The 17961-nt window shown below is 59.2% G+C and overlaps 1 protein-coding gene across 1 annotated transcript in view; it reads right to left on the bottom strand.

Moving 5' to 3' along the window:
• DENND3 (DENN domain containing 3) overlaps positions 1-17961 on the bottom strand; it is a 51942-nt gene that overhangs the window by 17747 nt on the left and 16234 nt on the right. The window contains 9 exon segments of the mRNA XM_040625563.1: positions 499-758; positions 4614-5135; positions 6841-7040; positions 7525-7628; positions 9441-9537; positions 10514-10669; positions 12737-12852; positions 16196-16414; positions 16770-16889. Of these exon segments, the coding sequence (XP_040481497.1) occupies positions 499-758; positions 4614-5135; positions 6841-7040; positions 7525-7628; positions 9441-9537; positions 10514-10669; positions 12737-12852; positions 16196-16414; positions 16770-16889 (1794 nt within the window).

Below are 17961 nucleotides of genomic sequence, written 5' to 3'. Positions count from 1 at the left end.
GCGAAAACAGGCCCAGGACCGAGGGGCAGAGCTGGGGCTGGCCGGGGTGAGGTGCAGGGAGCCCCAGGCGGAGCCTGGTCCCAGCCAGGAGGAGAGGGATGGGCCAAGAGACGGGCCTCCGTGTGACCCTGCTGTCAGACATAGGTCCCAGGGTGTCGGGGACCCTGGCCCGTGTCCGAGAGCTCACGAACCTTCCTGGCTGACCACAGGCGTGACCCGTTAGCACATCCACACAAAGGCACTCAGCAGGTGTGGGGGGGACTGGAGGACGGGGGGGTCCACAGGCCAGCGTTCACCGAGGCTGAGTACCCTGCTGCTGCTCCCGTCTCCAGGAGTAGTCAGAGCTGGATTAACACGTCCAACACGCCTCGCGAAAATAAACATAAGGTGTAAGATGAGGCCACAGTTGAGCATCCTCAGTGGGGACGATGACCACCTTTACGCTCGAAGGGCACCTCGAGTTAGCACACAGCACGGGCCGGCTGGCTGCACTCTTACCTCGATGTTCCTGAAGGTGGAAATCTCCACGTAGCCCGGTCTCCCTTCCGTCAGGAGGAACAGGCGCTTCTGGGTCATGGCGATCTTGCCCACGCCGCGATTCGTCTTGACGGAGCTCGACAGCTTATAAACACACTCGTTCTTATCCAGGTGCTCCACCACCGACAAGGGCAGACTGACCTCCTGGGCCTCTGCTTCTGCCTCCTTCCAGCAGTTGTAGAAATCTTTGAATGTTTCTGGGTCAATCTGTTTCTGGTGTCCTCGGTTTTGTAAAGAAAAGAGGTTTCTTAACAGCCACATACACAGCCTGCGCAGGGGTGGGGGGGTGGATTTTCACCTCCCGGTTAAGACATGGTGTGCTGTCCACATGGGCCAGCAGGTGGCGCCAGCGCCCAGGGTGGGCACTCGATCCAGGGGATGGGGGCTGCCATGTGACCTAAGCTTGGTGGCCACGGTAACTCTCAGGACACTCTTTTTACGGTGGCAAAGCCCTGGGTCACCACTAGACCTGGTGGCAGGCATCCTGGGTCCATGAGGGGAGCTAGTCCAAAGATAAAGTTCACGTTCAAGAGACCAGATCCTTGGTGACGTTCCTCCATCACTGGATCAAGCCTAGCCTGAAGCTAGCCCTACCTCAGTATTCTTTGGTTACGTGAGCAAATAAGTTTTATCAATTGTAACCAAGATGAACTTGATACAGTAACCTTTCTGAATGCCCAACAGTCACCGGCTCTGGAGTCCGAGACCCAAGTCTGAAGCCCAGCTTTCCTGGTTAGTAGTGTGACTTTGAGCTGTGTAACAGACCCACTTGCTCATCCAGGCGATGGAAAGAGGACCACCCCACTCCCGCTCCACCCGACGGCCGAGAAGTCTGGCCCATTCTGATCCCCATGTTTCCCTGTGTCTGCTGCTGCCTTGGCCGGGTCTGGCCTCTGCTCCGCATCCCTCGGTCATGCAGCGGGGCCCCTCCGGTCCTGCACAGGAACAAGCTCCCACACGGCCCTGCCTGCAGAGCTGCCCGGCCTCGCAGCCTGCTGCACCGGGCGCCCGGAACGCCCTCAGATACAAGCAGGCGCTCCCTCTCTCTCGTTCAAACACTTCAGGGCTCCTCATCTACACCGGGCCCAAAATTCCTCCAGGACTGGCCCCTCCGGCCCTTCACGCTCCCACATTCCAGTCATACCAAGTATATTCCAAAACAGGCCCATGTCTGCACACACTGGTCCAGACTGCTCGGACCAGAAAACTCTACACATCGGACACAAGACCCAGATAAAACACCGCACGTGCTCCCTTCCCTCCCAAGGCCTTCGTCTCGGCCGGGCAGCTGCCACGCTGCACACACACTTCACTCACGCACCCCTCCACACGACATGGGGCCCCATTTAATCCTCCCACCCCCTCAGGAGGCAGGCACTGTTAGCAGGCTGTTCACAAATCAGGAAACCGAGGCATGGGGAGGAAAGCTGTTGCTGGGGGGTAAGTGTGGAGCTGGGCCCCAGCTGTGCGTGGGGGTGGCCGTGCCTTCCTGCTGAGGCTGCTGGGAGAGCAGGAGCCGCGTCCTCCCCCGCCAGCCCCGCTGGAGACCGGATCTGAAATGGACAAAAGACGCGGGAAGCCCCAGTGCCCCCGCGTCCCTGCTATGGCTCCGTTAACACAGTGTCAGGGGGACAGTGCCCTGGGGACTTGGATATCACGGCCACCAGTGAGTCTGGCCCAACTGAGCCGTCCCTGCAGCCGTCTGCAGGCCTGGGCCACCACACCCTCCGGGGCCGCCACGGAACTGGACGGTGCACGCCTGCGGGCACCGCGCACATCTGTGAGCTCCCCACGCGCCCGATGCACACACCGCGGGGGGGGGGGGACCATGCACCGCCACGGCTCCTGCACGTGGCCGTGCGGACAGGTCACATACGCTTCATCTGTCCCCAGTTCCGCGCACAGGTGCCAGCTGTTCCCTCCCGTACCCCGTCACCCACACACCCCATCCCGTGGTGCAGGCGGTGGCACTGGACCCCAGGCTCCCGCACACGTCCGCCTGCCTGCCCTGTGACCCCCAGAGAGTGGCTGCGGTGTGGGAATTACTGGTCCTGCAGTGCCAACACCAGACCTCAAAACGTCTATTAAAATGTGAAATGACAACATAATGACAGGAATCGTCTAAATAAAATCTCAGATGTGTTCTCAGGCCAGAGCAGTTCGTTCCAAGACGGTAACAGCTTTCACTTAAGAGAGCTTTTCTAACATGCGGCCGTTAGGCCGAAACGTCCCTCTGGCGCTGCCCTCCAGCGGCTCACACGTCCCAGAGTCGGAACCATTCCCTGATGTATTTTGCAATTTGAATGGAACCGAAGTGACAACGGGGCCGTCGATGGTCCCATCAGCGTGGGCCATGTCTGCCGGTGCCCTCCCGGGTGTCCTCCGTGTCCCTGCTAGCATAAGTCTGGGAATGCTGGACACGATCCGTGTGTCCAGCCATAAAACCAAGCTTCCCAGGCAGCTACGTGCTGTGGGACACACTTCTGGCCACAGGAGTGGAGACAGACCCTCTTCTTCCTGCCGGGAGAGCAGCGCTACGTGGGGCCATCAGCGTCTCGTGCCGGGAAGCACCAAGGCCAGAGCAGGGGAGCCTGGTGACGTCCGGGAGCAGCCAGACACAGCCTGGACGTGTCGTCCCCAAGAGCAGGACCACCAGTGGCCGTACCCTCCCATCTCAGCCCTCGCCACAGAACTGGCTGGCCCTGGCGTCCATGTAAAGTCCCCACAAGGGGAAGGGGCAGGGTCTCCCCGGAGTCGTGGGGGCCCACGCTCCCCCTTCCCAGCAGCCGTTGAGCGCTGCTGCCCAGGGCTCCCTGCGAACACCTGTCTCCCCTCGGACACAGCTCACCCTCCCAAGCTGTCCGTCCCACGGGTGCCTCCTGGATGCCCAGCGAGACGAGCCCCACTGTGCCCGGCCCGGGCCAAGGTGGTGTCCCTTCTCCACAGCATCTCCAGAGCCCCGCACGTGGAGGTGACCGGTGAGGGCTGGGCTGGCCTGCCCTTTGGTCAGTCCGACTGCCTGGGGCCAGCGAACAAGCCACCTGATTCCTCCTGGCAGGAGAAGCAGCACACGTCTGTGTAAAGACAGTGTCGCACGGCCGAGCCCGCCCGTGGAGCCCCGGACGAGACTGGGGAGCGATGCTGCCAGGCCCACGTTCGGCACAGGACGGCCGCTGCAGGGAACATGGGGCGCTCCCACACGCCGTAAGGAAAAGACGGACATCCTGATGTAGAAACGGACAGACGATACCAGAGCAGCCGCAAGCGCACGAGCGGGCGCTCATCAAGCCGGCAGAGCATCCAGGACCGGCGCCACCCGGTGGAGGACGTGAGGGTCTCACGGGCCGTGCAGCCCCCAAGGGCAAGGAGGCAGCTCGCCGTCAGGATGGCGGTGCTCACGCCCAGACTGGGCTTCCTGGCACAAATCCCAGGGAGACCTGTGCACAGCCACTTAAGGAAGCAGGTGCGGTGAAAGTCACTACGTCAGCGTCTGGGAAAGTAAGAAGCCCGAACGCCACCCGTCGGCCAGACAGGGGCACTGTGCTGTCCCACTACCCCTCCATCGGAAGTTCCGGGGAATAAACCAGACGCACACACGTCAGCACAGTAAGTCGTGAAGACAGAAGGCTGAATGACGGAGCGACTGCAGACTGACGCGGAAGGACGCATGTGTCCTGTCATTAAAACCACACACATCTACGTACCGCGTCCAGTAAACACATAAAGACACGGTCGGAGGGGCAGGCTCAAGTTGGGGACGGTGGTCCCTTTGGGGGGGGGGGCGAAAGGTCCCCAGCGAACCAGGCAGCGGCAGTAAATGTGGGACAAGGCAGCAGCACTGCCGTCTGTGCCGTCAGGTCACGTGAAGCATTCCCACCGCCTGAGGGATGGCGCAGTGAGTGGGGGCCCAGAGCGAGCCGACCGTGGCTTCGGGGTCTCCGGCCACGCTCCCCTAGACCCCAGGGCGGCCCTGCCCCCCCAGTCCTGTGACTGCCCACATTGGGCTCGCAGCACCATCAGCGGACTCGTCCCCACGTGTTTGCACCCCGCCACCTGGGCCGCGGCCAGCCTCTTACCTACGGTCAGCGCCTCAAACAGTCGGTGTATGATGTTGGTGTCCTTCACGACGCCCGACTCCTGAACCCTCTTCACGAAATCGTCCAGCTGCATGTGCTTCTTGGGCAGCTCGAAGTTTTTCACGCGGTCGTCCGGCTTGGGGGCCTCTCCGGGCTTGTCCACCACCTCACTGATGAGCCGCCGCAGCTCGGGCACCCGCTCGGCCTGGGCGCGCTGGGGGCCCGACAGGGACGCCACTGTCCTCCGAACGAGATCAGCAGGAAAGATCCTGATGTCTGTTTTGTACAGACTCTGGAAGTCCAGGAGGGCGTCCAGCAGCTGCCCGTGCATCAGGTGCACGGCCCCGCGCAGGTAGAAGTACCGCGCCAGGAGCGCGGAGTTGTCGGGGGCCAGAAGGCTCATGGCCTTGCTCAGCAGCGCAACGCAGTCCAAGTAGTAGGCCTGCACGCACTGGCTCACCAGGGGGAAGTGGATCTCCGGGATCTTGAACGTATACGTCGGCTTCGGGGCCACACTCACAACTAGAGCCGAGAGGAGACACGCACACAGTCAGACCCGAGAAACAGACCCGGCTCCCTGTCATCTTGTCCGGGTCAGTGTTTCTGGGCCCCGGGTGCATCATCAAGCGAGAACCTCTGCGTCTCTTCCAGAGAGCTCCACACACCCCGAGCTGGATGGGCCCCCACCCCGCTTCTATGGCACCCTGAGAATAGGGATAATCGTATTTGCTAAGACTCTAGCGCTAAATGGAAACGTGTGGTAGCGAGTCTTCACGGGAGGGTTAAGCTGATGACCTAAGCCGAGATGTGCCTACTCTGTGAGACAGCCGTTGCCATCGACCCGTTGTACAGACGCGCAAACTGAGCCTTCGCACGTCCCAGGTGCCCAGCCGCTCAGTGCCAGAGCCAACCTAATCAGGTGTGTCTCACCCCGATTCCTTCCACAGATGTCACCGAGGTGCCTCTCAGGTGGCACCAGGGGACCAGGACCAGGCCAGTGAAGCCCGGAGGAGAGGGAGGAGCCTGGGAGGGGTAGGGGGGCTCCAGGTGAAGGTTCGGAGGGCAGAGAGGGCAGAGCGCCTTCCCACAGTGGAGCACGGCCAGGGGTGAAAAGCGTCACTGGGTTTTACAGAAGAGGAACTACAGGCCCAGAGAGGTGAAGCCACCTGCCCGGGGTCACACAGCCAGGGGGCCGCGGTAAGGGGACTCAGACCCAGCAGGAGCCTCCAGGACGCTTGCTCTGTCACTGGGGACTTTTCTCTCGGGCACTCGGCCCCTCACTCAGCCTGCGCTCTGCTCTGTGCTCATCAGGAGGCACCGACGGGGCCCGGGGCAGCGGCCACGAGGCCCCCGCAGCTCACGGCGCCCGGCCTCACCCGCGTCTCCTGGCTGCTGTGGATGGAACCACGCGGAGAGGGGCCCGGGATGTAAATACCGAGGTGCACGTGGCACGCGTTGCTGCAGCTCACATGGGAGGGAGACACGGGCTTGCACACGTGTTCTAGGCACTTCACACGCCAAGGAAACTCCCGGCTGACATTCGGGGCTGTGCACACAGACCCGCCTCCGAGACGGAACTGCTGCCTGTCACGGCACCCATGGCCCTTGCTGTCTGTCCTCCTGCCACCTGCCATTGGGGTGGTCTGGCCTCGTCATTCCCTCTGTGTCTGCTGAAATGTGGCTGCCACCCCCGAGCCCGTCATGGGGTTGCTGTGAGAAGGCTGCTTCCTTCGTGCTGGGACACCGCACACCCCAACGCTCTGTGTTCATCTGCTTCTGGTCTGACTTCCTCCTGGGAGCACGGCTCCATGAGGCTGGGACGCCGGGTCCTTTGTGCCCCAGGATCTAGAGTGGGCATGGCGCCCACTAGGGCCAAACGGTCGTCATGTCCGTCGGACAGGGATAGGTATAAACGTGTGTTTTATATGTACACACATACACGCACACACGCGGGCGTGCATATACACGAGGGACTCTGAAACCGTGCAGAGCCGCTAGCCACAGCAGCGTGACTGGCGGATGGAAAACACGGGTAAGAAGTCATTTTCCATAATGAACAAATTTGCAAAATAAACATTCTAAAAATATTTCAAACAATTAAACTGCTAAAAAACAAAAAACAAGAAACCCTTCCCTTGCCCTGAGACAGACCCCGGCTGTGTCCAGCGACTTGCCACGTCAGAGCCCAGCGGCGGGAACAGCGCCAGGACAGGGGCCGGTTTATTACCTATGCTGCCGCTTCCGTAGTCCGCGGTGTCCACTTTGCGAAGCGACGAGTTCCGGGCTGGCAGCTCAGAAATCGCGATGTCCTGCAGGTTGGGCATGCTGACCACCATTCTCCTGTGAGCGACATGCAGTGGCGAGGATTTCCGTGAGGCCATCTTCTCAATGGTTGGTCTTCTTGGACTTGCCAGCATCCCGTTTAATCTGGGGTCAGAAAAAAGCAACACCTCATAGATTCAAGTACGACTGCAGAACACGTCTCAACGCCTAAGCCTCTTCTCCCACGCGACACCCGGTGCCCGCTATTCCCACACGCGAGTGGAAAACAGCAGAAGCACCGTGTCTGAGTCTCCCTGGCGTAGCCAGTGGCTGGAGGACAGACCGTACCCCCGAAGGGACACATACATACAAAGTCTGTCGGGAACAGTGTGGGAAGAGCTGGAACAGCATGGGGGGGCGGTGGCGATGCAGCGGGAGAGGGAAGGCGGACAGCAGCGGACGGCAGGGCCTACACACTATGCTGGGTGTCCCCCCACCCCAAACAGAAACGCTCGGGGATGAGCCCGACGTGTTCTACGTTTCTGAATGTGAGACCTTCTGGTCGAATGTATCATTCATCCACCCAAATAAATCCACGCTACTCGAGTGTCTGGTCCCCAGAGTCGAGCGCGCACACTGCGGGCAGCACCTGTCCTCTTCGGACTGTGTGTGGAGGTCCATCTGGGCGAAGGCGTCCATCCTTCTGCTGAGCCGGGCTTTAAGGAAAGAGTGGAACATGTAGGTATCCAACACCTGAAACAGACCACGGAGGCCAGTTACCGCTGCGCTCTTGGCCTTCACTGCGCTGCCGGAGCGCCTGCAGCGGCTGCCCGGCCCCTTCCTCGCCGGCCTTGGCCCCTCCGCGACCCCGGCTCCTTGGACACAAGTTCCGAGGCAGGCAGCTGTCTTCACTGATCCACCTGCAGTGCGAGCCTCCAGGTCCTCCCCAGGCCGTCGCAAAGGGTCGGCCACCCTATGTCTGAAAAATCACCGAACATTCAAAGCTCAACCACCTCCCCTTATGACGGCAAGAGCCACAGTGCCCTCTGGCCTCTGATTTCAGATCTCTGGGGACCACGGCCCCCTTCTCACAGCAAGCACACAGTCTGGCACCCGCCTGTGGCTCTCACGACCCGGCTGCTGGACAAGGCGACCCTCCAGCAGCCGGTGCTTGTCCCCACCCTGCTCCCTGCTGTGGGCCAGCGGCCTGCAGAGGACAAGGCGCAGGCCTATAGGCCACTGCCCAGCCTGGTGACAGGAGGGCTGCAGGGGTACAGGGCCCACGAGGAAGGTGCTGGAAACCCCATGTGTAAAACACCCGCAGAAGAATGAAGGCAGGAGCAGGATGGGAGGTGGCAGCTGAGGCTCACGGGGACCACTGGAATACTCTCCATGAGCCTATGGGGCAAGGAGGCGGACAGCAGGGAGCTCGGCCCAGGCACCTGTCACAGGTGTGACCCGGCTGTGAACAGGGCTCCCAGCTTTGCTCTGACCCCCCGTGCATCCCTGGGGCTCCCCTGTGCTCCTCAGTGGTGCCTTTTGTGGCCGGGTCTCCTCACCCCGCAGGCCAGGCTCTGTGTCCCAGGGAGTGCGTGCAGAGGGAGCCGACAGCTGGGACTCCCGCGAATGGGGGGAACATGGAATATGTCCAGCAAATGTCAGAGAGCAGACACGCGGGCATGGGCCGTGTCCAGAGAGAGGCAGAGGCTGCCAGCTGGTGTGAATGACTCCTGTGTGCACCTTAGTCATGAGAAGAGCCGCGGCGTGGAAGTGAGGCTCAGACACCCCTCCGGCCACCACCTGGACGGGGCGCCACCGACAGGCTGCCCAGCTTCCCGCCTGGAGCTCAGGGCTGAGGCAGCTCTGCGGAGAGTTCTAGAAGTCTGTACAGTGGCCCCCTAACCTGGGCTGGGCACGGAGGCCCTGCCCTGGAGGGGGAAGCACGCAGAAGCAGGCGGAGAGGAGCGGGCGGGTGAAGTGCAGTGGGAGACCTGTGAGCCCTCCACGGCCGGGGCATCAGCACCTGCTGGAGGGGGGAAACTAGCCCTCGGGCAAAGGCTGCTCTCACCCACCCGAAAAGTGTGAGAACAGCCCTAAAGGACCCAGAAGGTCAGCCCCAGCTGCACCACCTGCCAGCTAGAAGCCCCAGATACGACTCCTCTTAACGGACAGAACGCAAGCGTCCCGCAGGCTTGGAGCGGGTGGACAGAACCACAGCGCTGCCTCCCACCTCGGACGGAGAGGCCCCGCGCCTGGGGTGGGAGCCGTCTGCGCTGATGCAGAGGTCCCGATCCGGACCGAGGAGGTGGCTCCCAGGCACCCATGTCTGTCAAAATTTATCACCCGCTACGCTTAAAATGGGTGCATTTCCTGACAGATAAATTATATTCTGAAAAGCAGATCAAAAAACTGAGAGGGGTCCAAAGGAACCATGCGGAAACAAACTTTCTGGAAACGCTAATACTTCATAAAATACTAACAGATGCTGAAAGAACGTACCGTGAACAATGCTGTAAATACAGAAATGTACGCAGGAGGGAACACACGCGCACACGCGCTCCTCACCTGTCTATAAAACTGCTGGTCCCCCGGAGCCCTGGTTTTGAGGAACTCCTCACTGTTAAACACTCGGTGCTCGTAATTCAGGTGGTTCTTCACCTCCCTGACAAAGAGAAAGACGGGCTAAGTGTGGAAATACGTGTAAATATGTGAGAGAGTCGTCGTGATTTAGCACCACAGAAATGACAAGAAGGGCACCCTTTGCAAGCCCAGTCCCGTGGCAAGAGGACCTGCCCCCGGGAGGGCTGGGTCTGGGCATACCCTCCGCTCCGGCTGCTCAGTGAGGCAAGCACGGCTTTCCCCCCCCAGGAGGGACCGTCACGGCCTTCTTCCCCTTCCAGCCCCCACTTCCTCCCGCAGATGACGCACAGGGTGGACTGGGGGGTGACCCCTGGGGCAGGCAGACTCTGCGCGTGAACGCGTACGGTCTGCCACGGCCAAAGCATAGTCTACACGTGGGGTCGACGAGCCCACAGGCCGCATTCCGTGTGTCGGACATTCAATGTACTCCTTCCATCATCAGGGAGAAAGTTACGTAAGGGACATGAAGTCTGATCCTCTGTGTTCATAGTCTCTGCCTTTTTACAAATTCATCAAGCTTATAAAGTGTTAAAAAAAAAAAACAAACCTCGTTCGTGAAAGATTTTGTTTCAAAAAAACAGAATGAAAATAACGTATTTGTGTCCACACCAATTACACTGCTTTGAGCAGAGATAACGCAACCTGTCTACAATACACGATCTCACTTTTTTCCTGATCGATTATCCGTTCTGTGGAAATACATATCTGAAGAACACAGCCGCTGAGTAATCACAAAGGCTCTGGTCCAAACCCCGCAGGACGGTGGCACCCACGGGAATGAGGACAAAGAGAAAGGCTTTCTCACAGGGACAGACCCTGAATGCTGCCGCCTGGATGGTGGGCTTCATTCCCGCAGTGACCCGAGTGTCCCCACCCCAGGCTAGACCCAAGCCCTCCGCTGGCGCGACCCCCCCGGTGGTTGGGGGCCAGAGGGGGAGGACTGGAGCCACGTCGGCTCAGGGCTGCGCCGCCAGGGAGTCGGAAACGGTCCCCGGTACCTGAAGATACTGAAGAGCAGCTGCAGGGCCGCATGCTGCACCTGGCAGTTGAGTCTCTGCTGCCAGGCCCGCCTGCGGGCACGCCCCCCGTTCAGGTCTGTGCTGGCGCCCTGGTGCGCAAGGTCCAGCTCGTGGTGCAGCTGGAGGCTCTGGACCCTGAAAAGGACAGGCGGCCGCTGACCACAGCCCACACCGTGCGCCGGGACTGCTGTCCATGGCGGGGGAGGATGCTCTCCCGGGTGCGTGAGCACTCGGGATGCTCAGAAGACCATCAGCAACTTCCGGGCTGGGTCCACTCACTGCTCCATACAAACAGCTCGTCCGTGCGGAACCCACGAAGGCCTCCACTGGGGACCATGCACGTGTTCGCCCGAGCCGAGTCCGTCCCTCCCCCGGCTCCGCCTGGCGAGCGCACACACTCCCCACCCCAGGAAGGCCAAAGGGTTTCCAGCGCAGGCGGCCTCCTGGCCAGTGACTTCCCACCACCACACCCCGCCTGGGAGGATCGGATGCACCCAACGTCCTGTGTGTCTCGGCTCTCGGCCGCCTGGTGGAACTCTGTCCCCGTACCCCCTGCTCTGCCCTTCGACCACCCGGCCTCCCCAGCACAATCAAGACTGCAGCTTTGGAAACCAACCAGCAAGCTTGCGGTCTACATGCAGAATACACACAACGCACACCCATCCCACCCGTGTTTCCTGAGCACCTCCTGCACACCAGGCACCGTCTGGGTGTGGGCTGCGTGGTGACCACAGGCAAAGCTCCAGGGCAGGGCTCACACTCAAGTGGGAAGAAACAGAAAAACAGAAGACTCACCCCAAATGGGAGGTCGTGGGGGTGGGGGAGGGAGGAGGGATCAGAGACCATGACAGCTAGACAAGAGCCTGGCTGGTGGCTGGAGAGGATCTCTCCAGGACCTTGTACCTGAAAGGTGAAAAGCCAGACAGACACAAACGGCCCTGGCAGGTAGGGAGCGGCCAGAGGCCCCATGGGAGGCATGGGGACATGGGGGAGAGGGCTGAGACCCGGTCCGAGTGGTCTGCAAGGCCGGGGCAGGCCAGGGAGCACTCTGGATTTACCCTGCATGTGACGAGAAGCTGCTGCTGGAAACAAGTGTCCCAGCCCCGCCGACCCCAGCTGACCTGTTCAGGTACCCGCCACCCGGAAGGAACATAAGCTGGCCACACACCCAGTGGCCGCACACCCGGCAGCACAGGGGCGCCGTGGGAAGGACTCCATACAGAGCCATGGTGCTGCCTGCGGCGGCGGCCTCCCCCTCCGCGCTCTGTGCAGGGACGACCCCTCCGCTGGAGGAGAAGGCTGTCCCTCCTACTGGGCACTCTGTGACAGTCCGCCTGTGAGAGCTGGGTCCCTGTCCTGCCCTGGGGAGAGCGGGGGGATGGGGCGCGGCAGGGAGGACCCCATGAACACACATTCGGATGCAGGGGAGGATGACGGGGGACAGAGGGCAAGTAGGAGCCGGGCGTCTCAGGGGGCAGGGCGCTGCTTCCTGTCCCGCCCCCGGTGGCCAGATGCCCCCAACCCCGGGACGCACCAGCATCCTGGCAGGTGGGAACGACCCCTCCTTCACCCTCCCCAGGAGCAGCTCAGGTAAGAAAGTCCTCGACCCCCACGACAGAGGCCACGAAGCCTGACCTGGCCCTTCCGGGAAGCAGCTGCTGCTGCCTGAGGTAGCCAAGGTCGGGGGCAGCAGAGCTGGAAAAACCATCCGAGCCATGAGCAAGGCGGGAGGCAGCGAGAGCGCCAATAGCGGCCGGCGTGAAGACGGGAAGACGTCTTGCACGGGCGTGAGGCGCCCACCTCTGCGCTGCACGGCAGGGGCAGCGCACAAATCCTGCCCCGTCGGGGGCACCCCACGGGTCTGAATACTGTCTCGTGGCGGGGGAGGGGGGAGGGAAGGGAGGAGGCGGGTGGGAGGGGAAGGAAGCTCCGAGGTCACAGGCAGACAACAGGGGCACAGAGACAGGGTGGGAGGTTTCCTGGGTAACGGGACCATCACCTGACTCGGTGGGGCCATCCTCAGTATCCAAACAAGATCAGAATAAGGACCAATGACTTTCACCTTAAAATATTCACAAATAATTTCCAAACTATAAAGATAAAAAGCATGGCTCTGGAACGTAAGATGGAAAAGATGCCCAGAGCCGGCAAGTACGGAGGTGGGACAGAGCCGTTCCGAGCACACACAACGCCCACCTTTACCTCTGAGTAAACGTCTGGGCCGCCAGCAGGGGCATGTCAGGGACATCGACGTCCTCGTCACTCGAGCATGTGACGCTCCCGTTATCAATATTGATCAGAATTAGACCATCAGCTTCCTGTAAGTTCGAAAAGGCTGACGTAAGAATCTGAATTGTAGACCTCTTCGAAAACACAAAAACACATTTTGCGTTCCCTGACGTAGTGTCACCGTTGATTAAACTGCCATATTTAACACGTACACCGCGCCTTAGATTGCCCCTACCAAAACACGTAGGATATGCTGTGAGTCGGGTCAACAAGCTCGATGCGATGAAGTCTGCCTCAGTCTGAGTCAGGATTCCATACGTGTCACCTGGATTTCCCTTGCCCTGGTACAAACACTCTGAGGGCCACTTCAGGCAGCCTGGAGAGAACATTCCGGAACTGGAGTGTGGGCCGGGCCCCGGGCTCAGTGAGCACACACACTTCAGATTTCGGAACTACGTGCCCGGGTTCCCTGTAAAGCCTGATGTGTAATGAGATACACAGACACTGAGTCACACACTGGAGTCCGCACCAGGCAGTCCCGGGAATGTGGCGCTGGGCTCTCTGAAGGCCTTGCCGCTCTCTCTCTGGGCCCCACTCTGAATGCGTGTTCCAGGTGGCACGTGAAACGAGCACACGCCGTCTTCCAGCGCAAACACACGGCACTGGCTGGGCAAGGTGAGCATTCTCGCACACACGCGCAGCACGACCACGTCCGAGGCCCGGGCCCCACAGAGGAAAACATCCAAACCCAACACACGCTCCCCAGCCTGCTGCCTATCCTGAAATCTTCGAGAACACGTAAATCCCTGAGTGGGCTTCCTTCGTGACTGCGGACGGGAGCTGTGAGGTGGGTGTGCCCACAAAGCTTCCCAGGGAAGGGCCTGAAACAAGATGGTATTTTCCCTAATGACTAAAAAAAAGACACACATTTTCAGCCTCAGAGCATTGCTCTATTTCTTCCTCATTTGCAAGGCAGACTGGGAGACATTTTCCATTCCTCCCATGAAGGTCTGAATGGCCTTTCCCCAGAGTGTGTTGTCGCTTGGTGAGTCACTGGCTTTGACAAGACCGTGGAAAGAACCTGCCTCCCCCTTGGGAGCGGCCAGGCCCAACAGAGCATGGAGCTCCTCCCTGGGCATCTTCCCAAGATTTGCTCTGAAATGCTCTGGGCCCCGCGTGGCAGCGGGCTGCAGGGGATGAGCGCTGAGGACGAGAAGGAGTGCCCGGGGACGCGCGACCCTGCCTCGTGTCTGCACACACTCGGAAACAGCCACAGCAAGAGGAAACGTGCCCTGAGCAGACGGGCAGTAAGCACGTGCAAAGGTGCTCCAGGGTTAGTCACTGGGGAAACGCACATCAGATCCACAGTGAGACGTTGCGTCACCCTCGCTGGGACGGCCAGAATGGCAAGGACACACGGGGACAATGCTGGCGAGGAGGCGGAGGAACTGCAGTCCCCACGCTGCTGGTGGGACGTGTGCACACGGCCCGGCCTCTTCTCAAGCGGCTGGATGGTTAGCGTCTGCCGCGGGCGTGTACCCACGGGAGGGGAGAGACAGGGCCACACAGAAGCTCGCACACACACGAAGGCTCGCAGCTGCACCGGTCACAACAGTCAAAAGTCGAAACAACTCTAACGTCCATCGACCGGTGAACGGACAAAGAAACCGTGGCACGTTCACGCGACGGGATCCTATTCAGCAGAACTACAGCTACGTGGATGGACGGCGTGGATGGACCTAGAAAACGCTGTACTGACCGAAGGAAGCCACGAAAGACCAGCTACGGACCCAGAACCACACGTGTGGAACAGGCAAATGCGTGGAGACAGAAGTAGGTGGGGGGGCGAGGAGCGGGCAGAGGACAGCGTGGGGCGACGCTGATCATACGGGGCTTCTCTGTGCGGTGCTAAAAATGCCTAAAATTAGCTGACACAGCTCTGTAAGGTTACTAAGAGCCACTGAATCGCACATTTTAATAGGGTAAACTCTGTGGTATCTTATGTGAATAAAGGTGTTTTAAAAACCCAAACATGCTCTGCCCGCCAACAATATCAAGTGTATTACAAATTCGCGTCAGCTCACCATCTACACGTACGTTATTAAACACTTACTGTATGCCAAGTGCTGTGCTATTGGCTCCTCTGATCCCTGCCACGATAATGAGGCCACCACACTTACTGCTGTTACAGGATTTTTGTTCCCTTCGTGCCCGCGGTTCTTGGTCAGACCACTTCGAGGAATGAAGAGGTCGACCAGACGAAGGGTGGTGGGCAGCAGGCCAAAGTTGATTGAGCGACAGTACAAAGCTCCCCGAGAGGGAGGGGACCCAAGAGGGCTGCCATTCTACCGTTCAAATCTAGGGGGTTTTATAAGCTCTTTTGAGAAACGATCACGAGCATCCTGAGTGTGGGCCCCCGTGGACTGGCCGCTACGATGTACCAGTCAGGGCTCTGATCGTGCCCCTGTCTACCTAGCGGGTCATTGTTCACGTGTTGGTCTTTTGGACTGACATCTGAAGACTGTCTCAACCTGTGACAGTGACCAATGTTTTACAGTTAATTGTTTTGTTTCAGGATGTTTTGCAAAAGTCACTCCCGCAGAGGCTGCTAGACAAGATGCGTTGTGGTCTCGTCTACACTGTAAAGCAGGATGTTAGTGCGGTTTTGTTTTCACTTTCTTGTTGGGGACCCTGGCCCTGACGACCGAAGTATCCCATTAACCTCTGCCTTTTACGACTAGGACACAAGAGGGCCGAACGCTCTGCCGCGGGTCAGGCACGGCGAGCAAGCGGGTGCAGCAAGGCCTACGCACCCACTAATGCTGTGGGTGACACGCTGCGTGGACGGGCGTCTTCCAGTAGGATGGTCCACAGCATTACTGAACAACAGAAGCTTAACCAGAGAAACACAAGATCTGGACCGGGACACTGGCTGCTGGGGTCTGCCAAGCCCTTCCCCTGTGCTGGCGGGTGCGGGGTGGTCCCCACACAGAGCCCGGCCCAGGAGGACATGCCCACTTTAGAGCCAAGGAGGCTGAGGCTCAGTAAGGGCTGGCACCTCACTCAAGGCCACAAAACTAGAAAGCAGCCACGGCCAGGCCGGTTAGCAGGCTCCATCAGTGCCGACACCCACACTCTCCTCGCTGGAGCCCCGGGAATTTAAGGGGACTGGCACGTGACACGGGGTCCCGGCGCCCAGAACCCCCCAGCCTCGAAAACACCCGGAGGACTGCAGCAGGATGGTGCAGACGCGCAACAGCACCCCGCGTGCGTGGAGCCCAGAGCACGAGCCCCAGGGACAGGAGTGCCCACCCTCTCCCTGTGGCCAGGGCACGTGGCCCTCCCTGCAGGGCCCTTTGGAAGCCCCTCTCCGCCAGTCCCCGCAGGGGTCACAAGGATCTGACATTCTACAGCAAATGGCCAAGGCCTAACCTTGCTGACTTCTTCAAAGTAGTCGAGGTGGCAGCCCATGAGGAAGGACGTCGGTGCCATGATGAAGTCTAGCATCTGGCTCGACAAGACGGGCACGAACGTGTGCTGCCACTGCAGGGGGTGCAGGTAGGCCAGGAAGCACTCGGCGACCAGCGGTAGCAGCGCCCAGCTGGAGGAGAAGAACACCATCCGCTGCTCCATGAGGAGGCACGTTAGGATCTGGGGGAGATCAACGACACCGTGTACACACCTCTGACCACGCGCCATGCACTGAACATGCGTGTGAATGCGCCACCAAAACCACGTGGAGCCTAGGTCTCACCCGGTTTCCCTGCTGTTTGCCAAAACGAAAGCCCCTTTAACCCCCAAAAGCACTGCTTGTAAATGGTGTGCACAGTCCTGAATGTCTGCTTGAAGCCAAAAAGCAACTATTCCCAGTGTGTTGTGGAACATTCGGAACATTCTGGAATGTTCTGGAACACACGTGCCCTGGAATCACCCTCCAGACGATGACAGCTTAGATGCCCCACCAAGCCAACCAGCACGGATGCCCCAGGTCCGGAGGGACGCTTACCTGCCGCACTTTCTCGGGCCTGAAGCACAGCAAGGGCAGGTGAAGGTCCAAGTCGATGACCGGGCTCTCAGGGTCCACGCGGGAGGGAAACACGATCTGTAGTGGCTTCATGTTAAATATCTGTGACGACCAAGTTCCGTAATTAGTTCAGAGAGCCGCTCCCAGCAGAGGCCGAAATGCACTGAGACTCTCCGTTCTGGCACCGAGGGTGTCTGACCTAGGATACGTGTTTGAAGACTCACGCTATCCCCGTATATGTCACAGAACCAAACAGTCCAGAGACACACAGAATTGCTGAGCAAGGCTCAGACGTGAATCAAGTACTGAATGTCTTTTTCGGCCAAACTTCCCTAAACTCTTTACTTCATTAGCAGACTGCCCATCGGCAAAGATAAACTGACACCTGGACATCTGTCCCGATCAGCACAGGTTCTAAGTCAAACACGATCGGGTTACTCTCAGAACACTTACTGCATATTACAAATTCTCTTAGTATTTTCAACGTAATTGTCAAAGCTCTTTAAAGACATGCACTTTAAGAAATCGCTGAGAAAGACTTTATTTTTCTCAATGATGGTATCTCAAAATTACACTTTGATTCAAATTCAGTATCTGCAGAATGCCCCTTCTGTGTAAAAGGACGCGGTAGACGGAGGGGGACGGTAGGGGCCCCTCCACCGAGAAGCCTTCCAGCTCATTGGCAAGTTCGTTCCTGACCGTGGGTGTCAGCCTTTTGGGGGGCACCCAGGAGCGTCCCTGGAGCCCTGGGGACCAGCAGAACGGAGTGACCCAAGTGTGAGGAGCACCGGGCCACAAGCACAGAGAAGATTCGAATCTGAGCACAGAGAAGCTCCCGCCAGGAAAAGTGTGGAAGGAGGACACACGGAGAGATGCAACGGCACCGTCTTGTCACCCACTGGCCCACAGAAGCAAGACACATCAGAATCAAGGCGGACGCGCTGTGTGGACAGTAACATCCTTTTTATTTAAAACAAAACACGGTAGAGCAGAGTTACATGCTCCCAGCGGTGATGAACTATGAATCATTGTAAAGTTTATATGAAAAATTCCCCTCAATATTTCAAAAAATAAACGTATCGACCAGCTTCCCAACTACAGGTAGAAACTAATACAAACACCAGTCATTCTACCAGGGACGCTGTTGGGCCCCCGGGATGCCAGCAACCTCACG

Source organism: Ursus maritimus, unplaced genomic scaffold, assembly GCF_017311325.1.
Source record: "Ursus maritimus isolate PB19 unplaced genomic scaffold, ASM1731132v1 scaffold_9, whole genome shotgun sequence".
Lineage (NCBI taxonomy): Eukaryota > Metazoa > Chordata > Mammalia > Carnivora > Ursidae > Ursus > Ursus maritimus.
The sequence above is the reverse complement of the archived record's forward strand: the minus strand, read 5'-3'. Positions and strand labels throughout refer to the sequence as shown.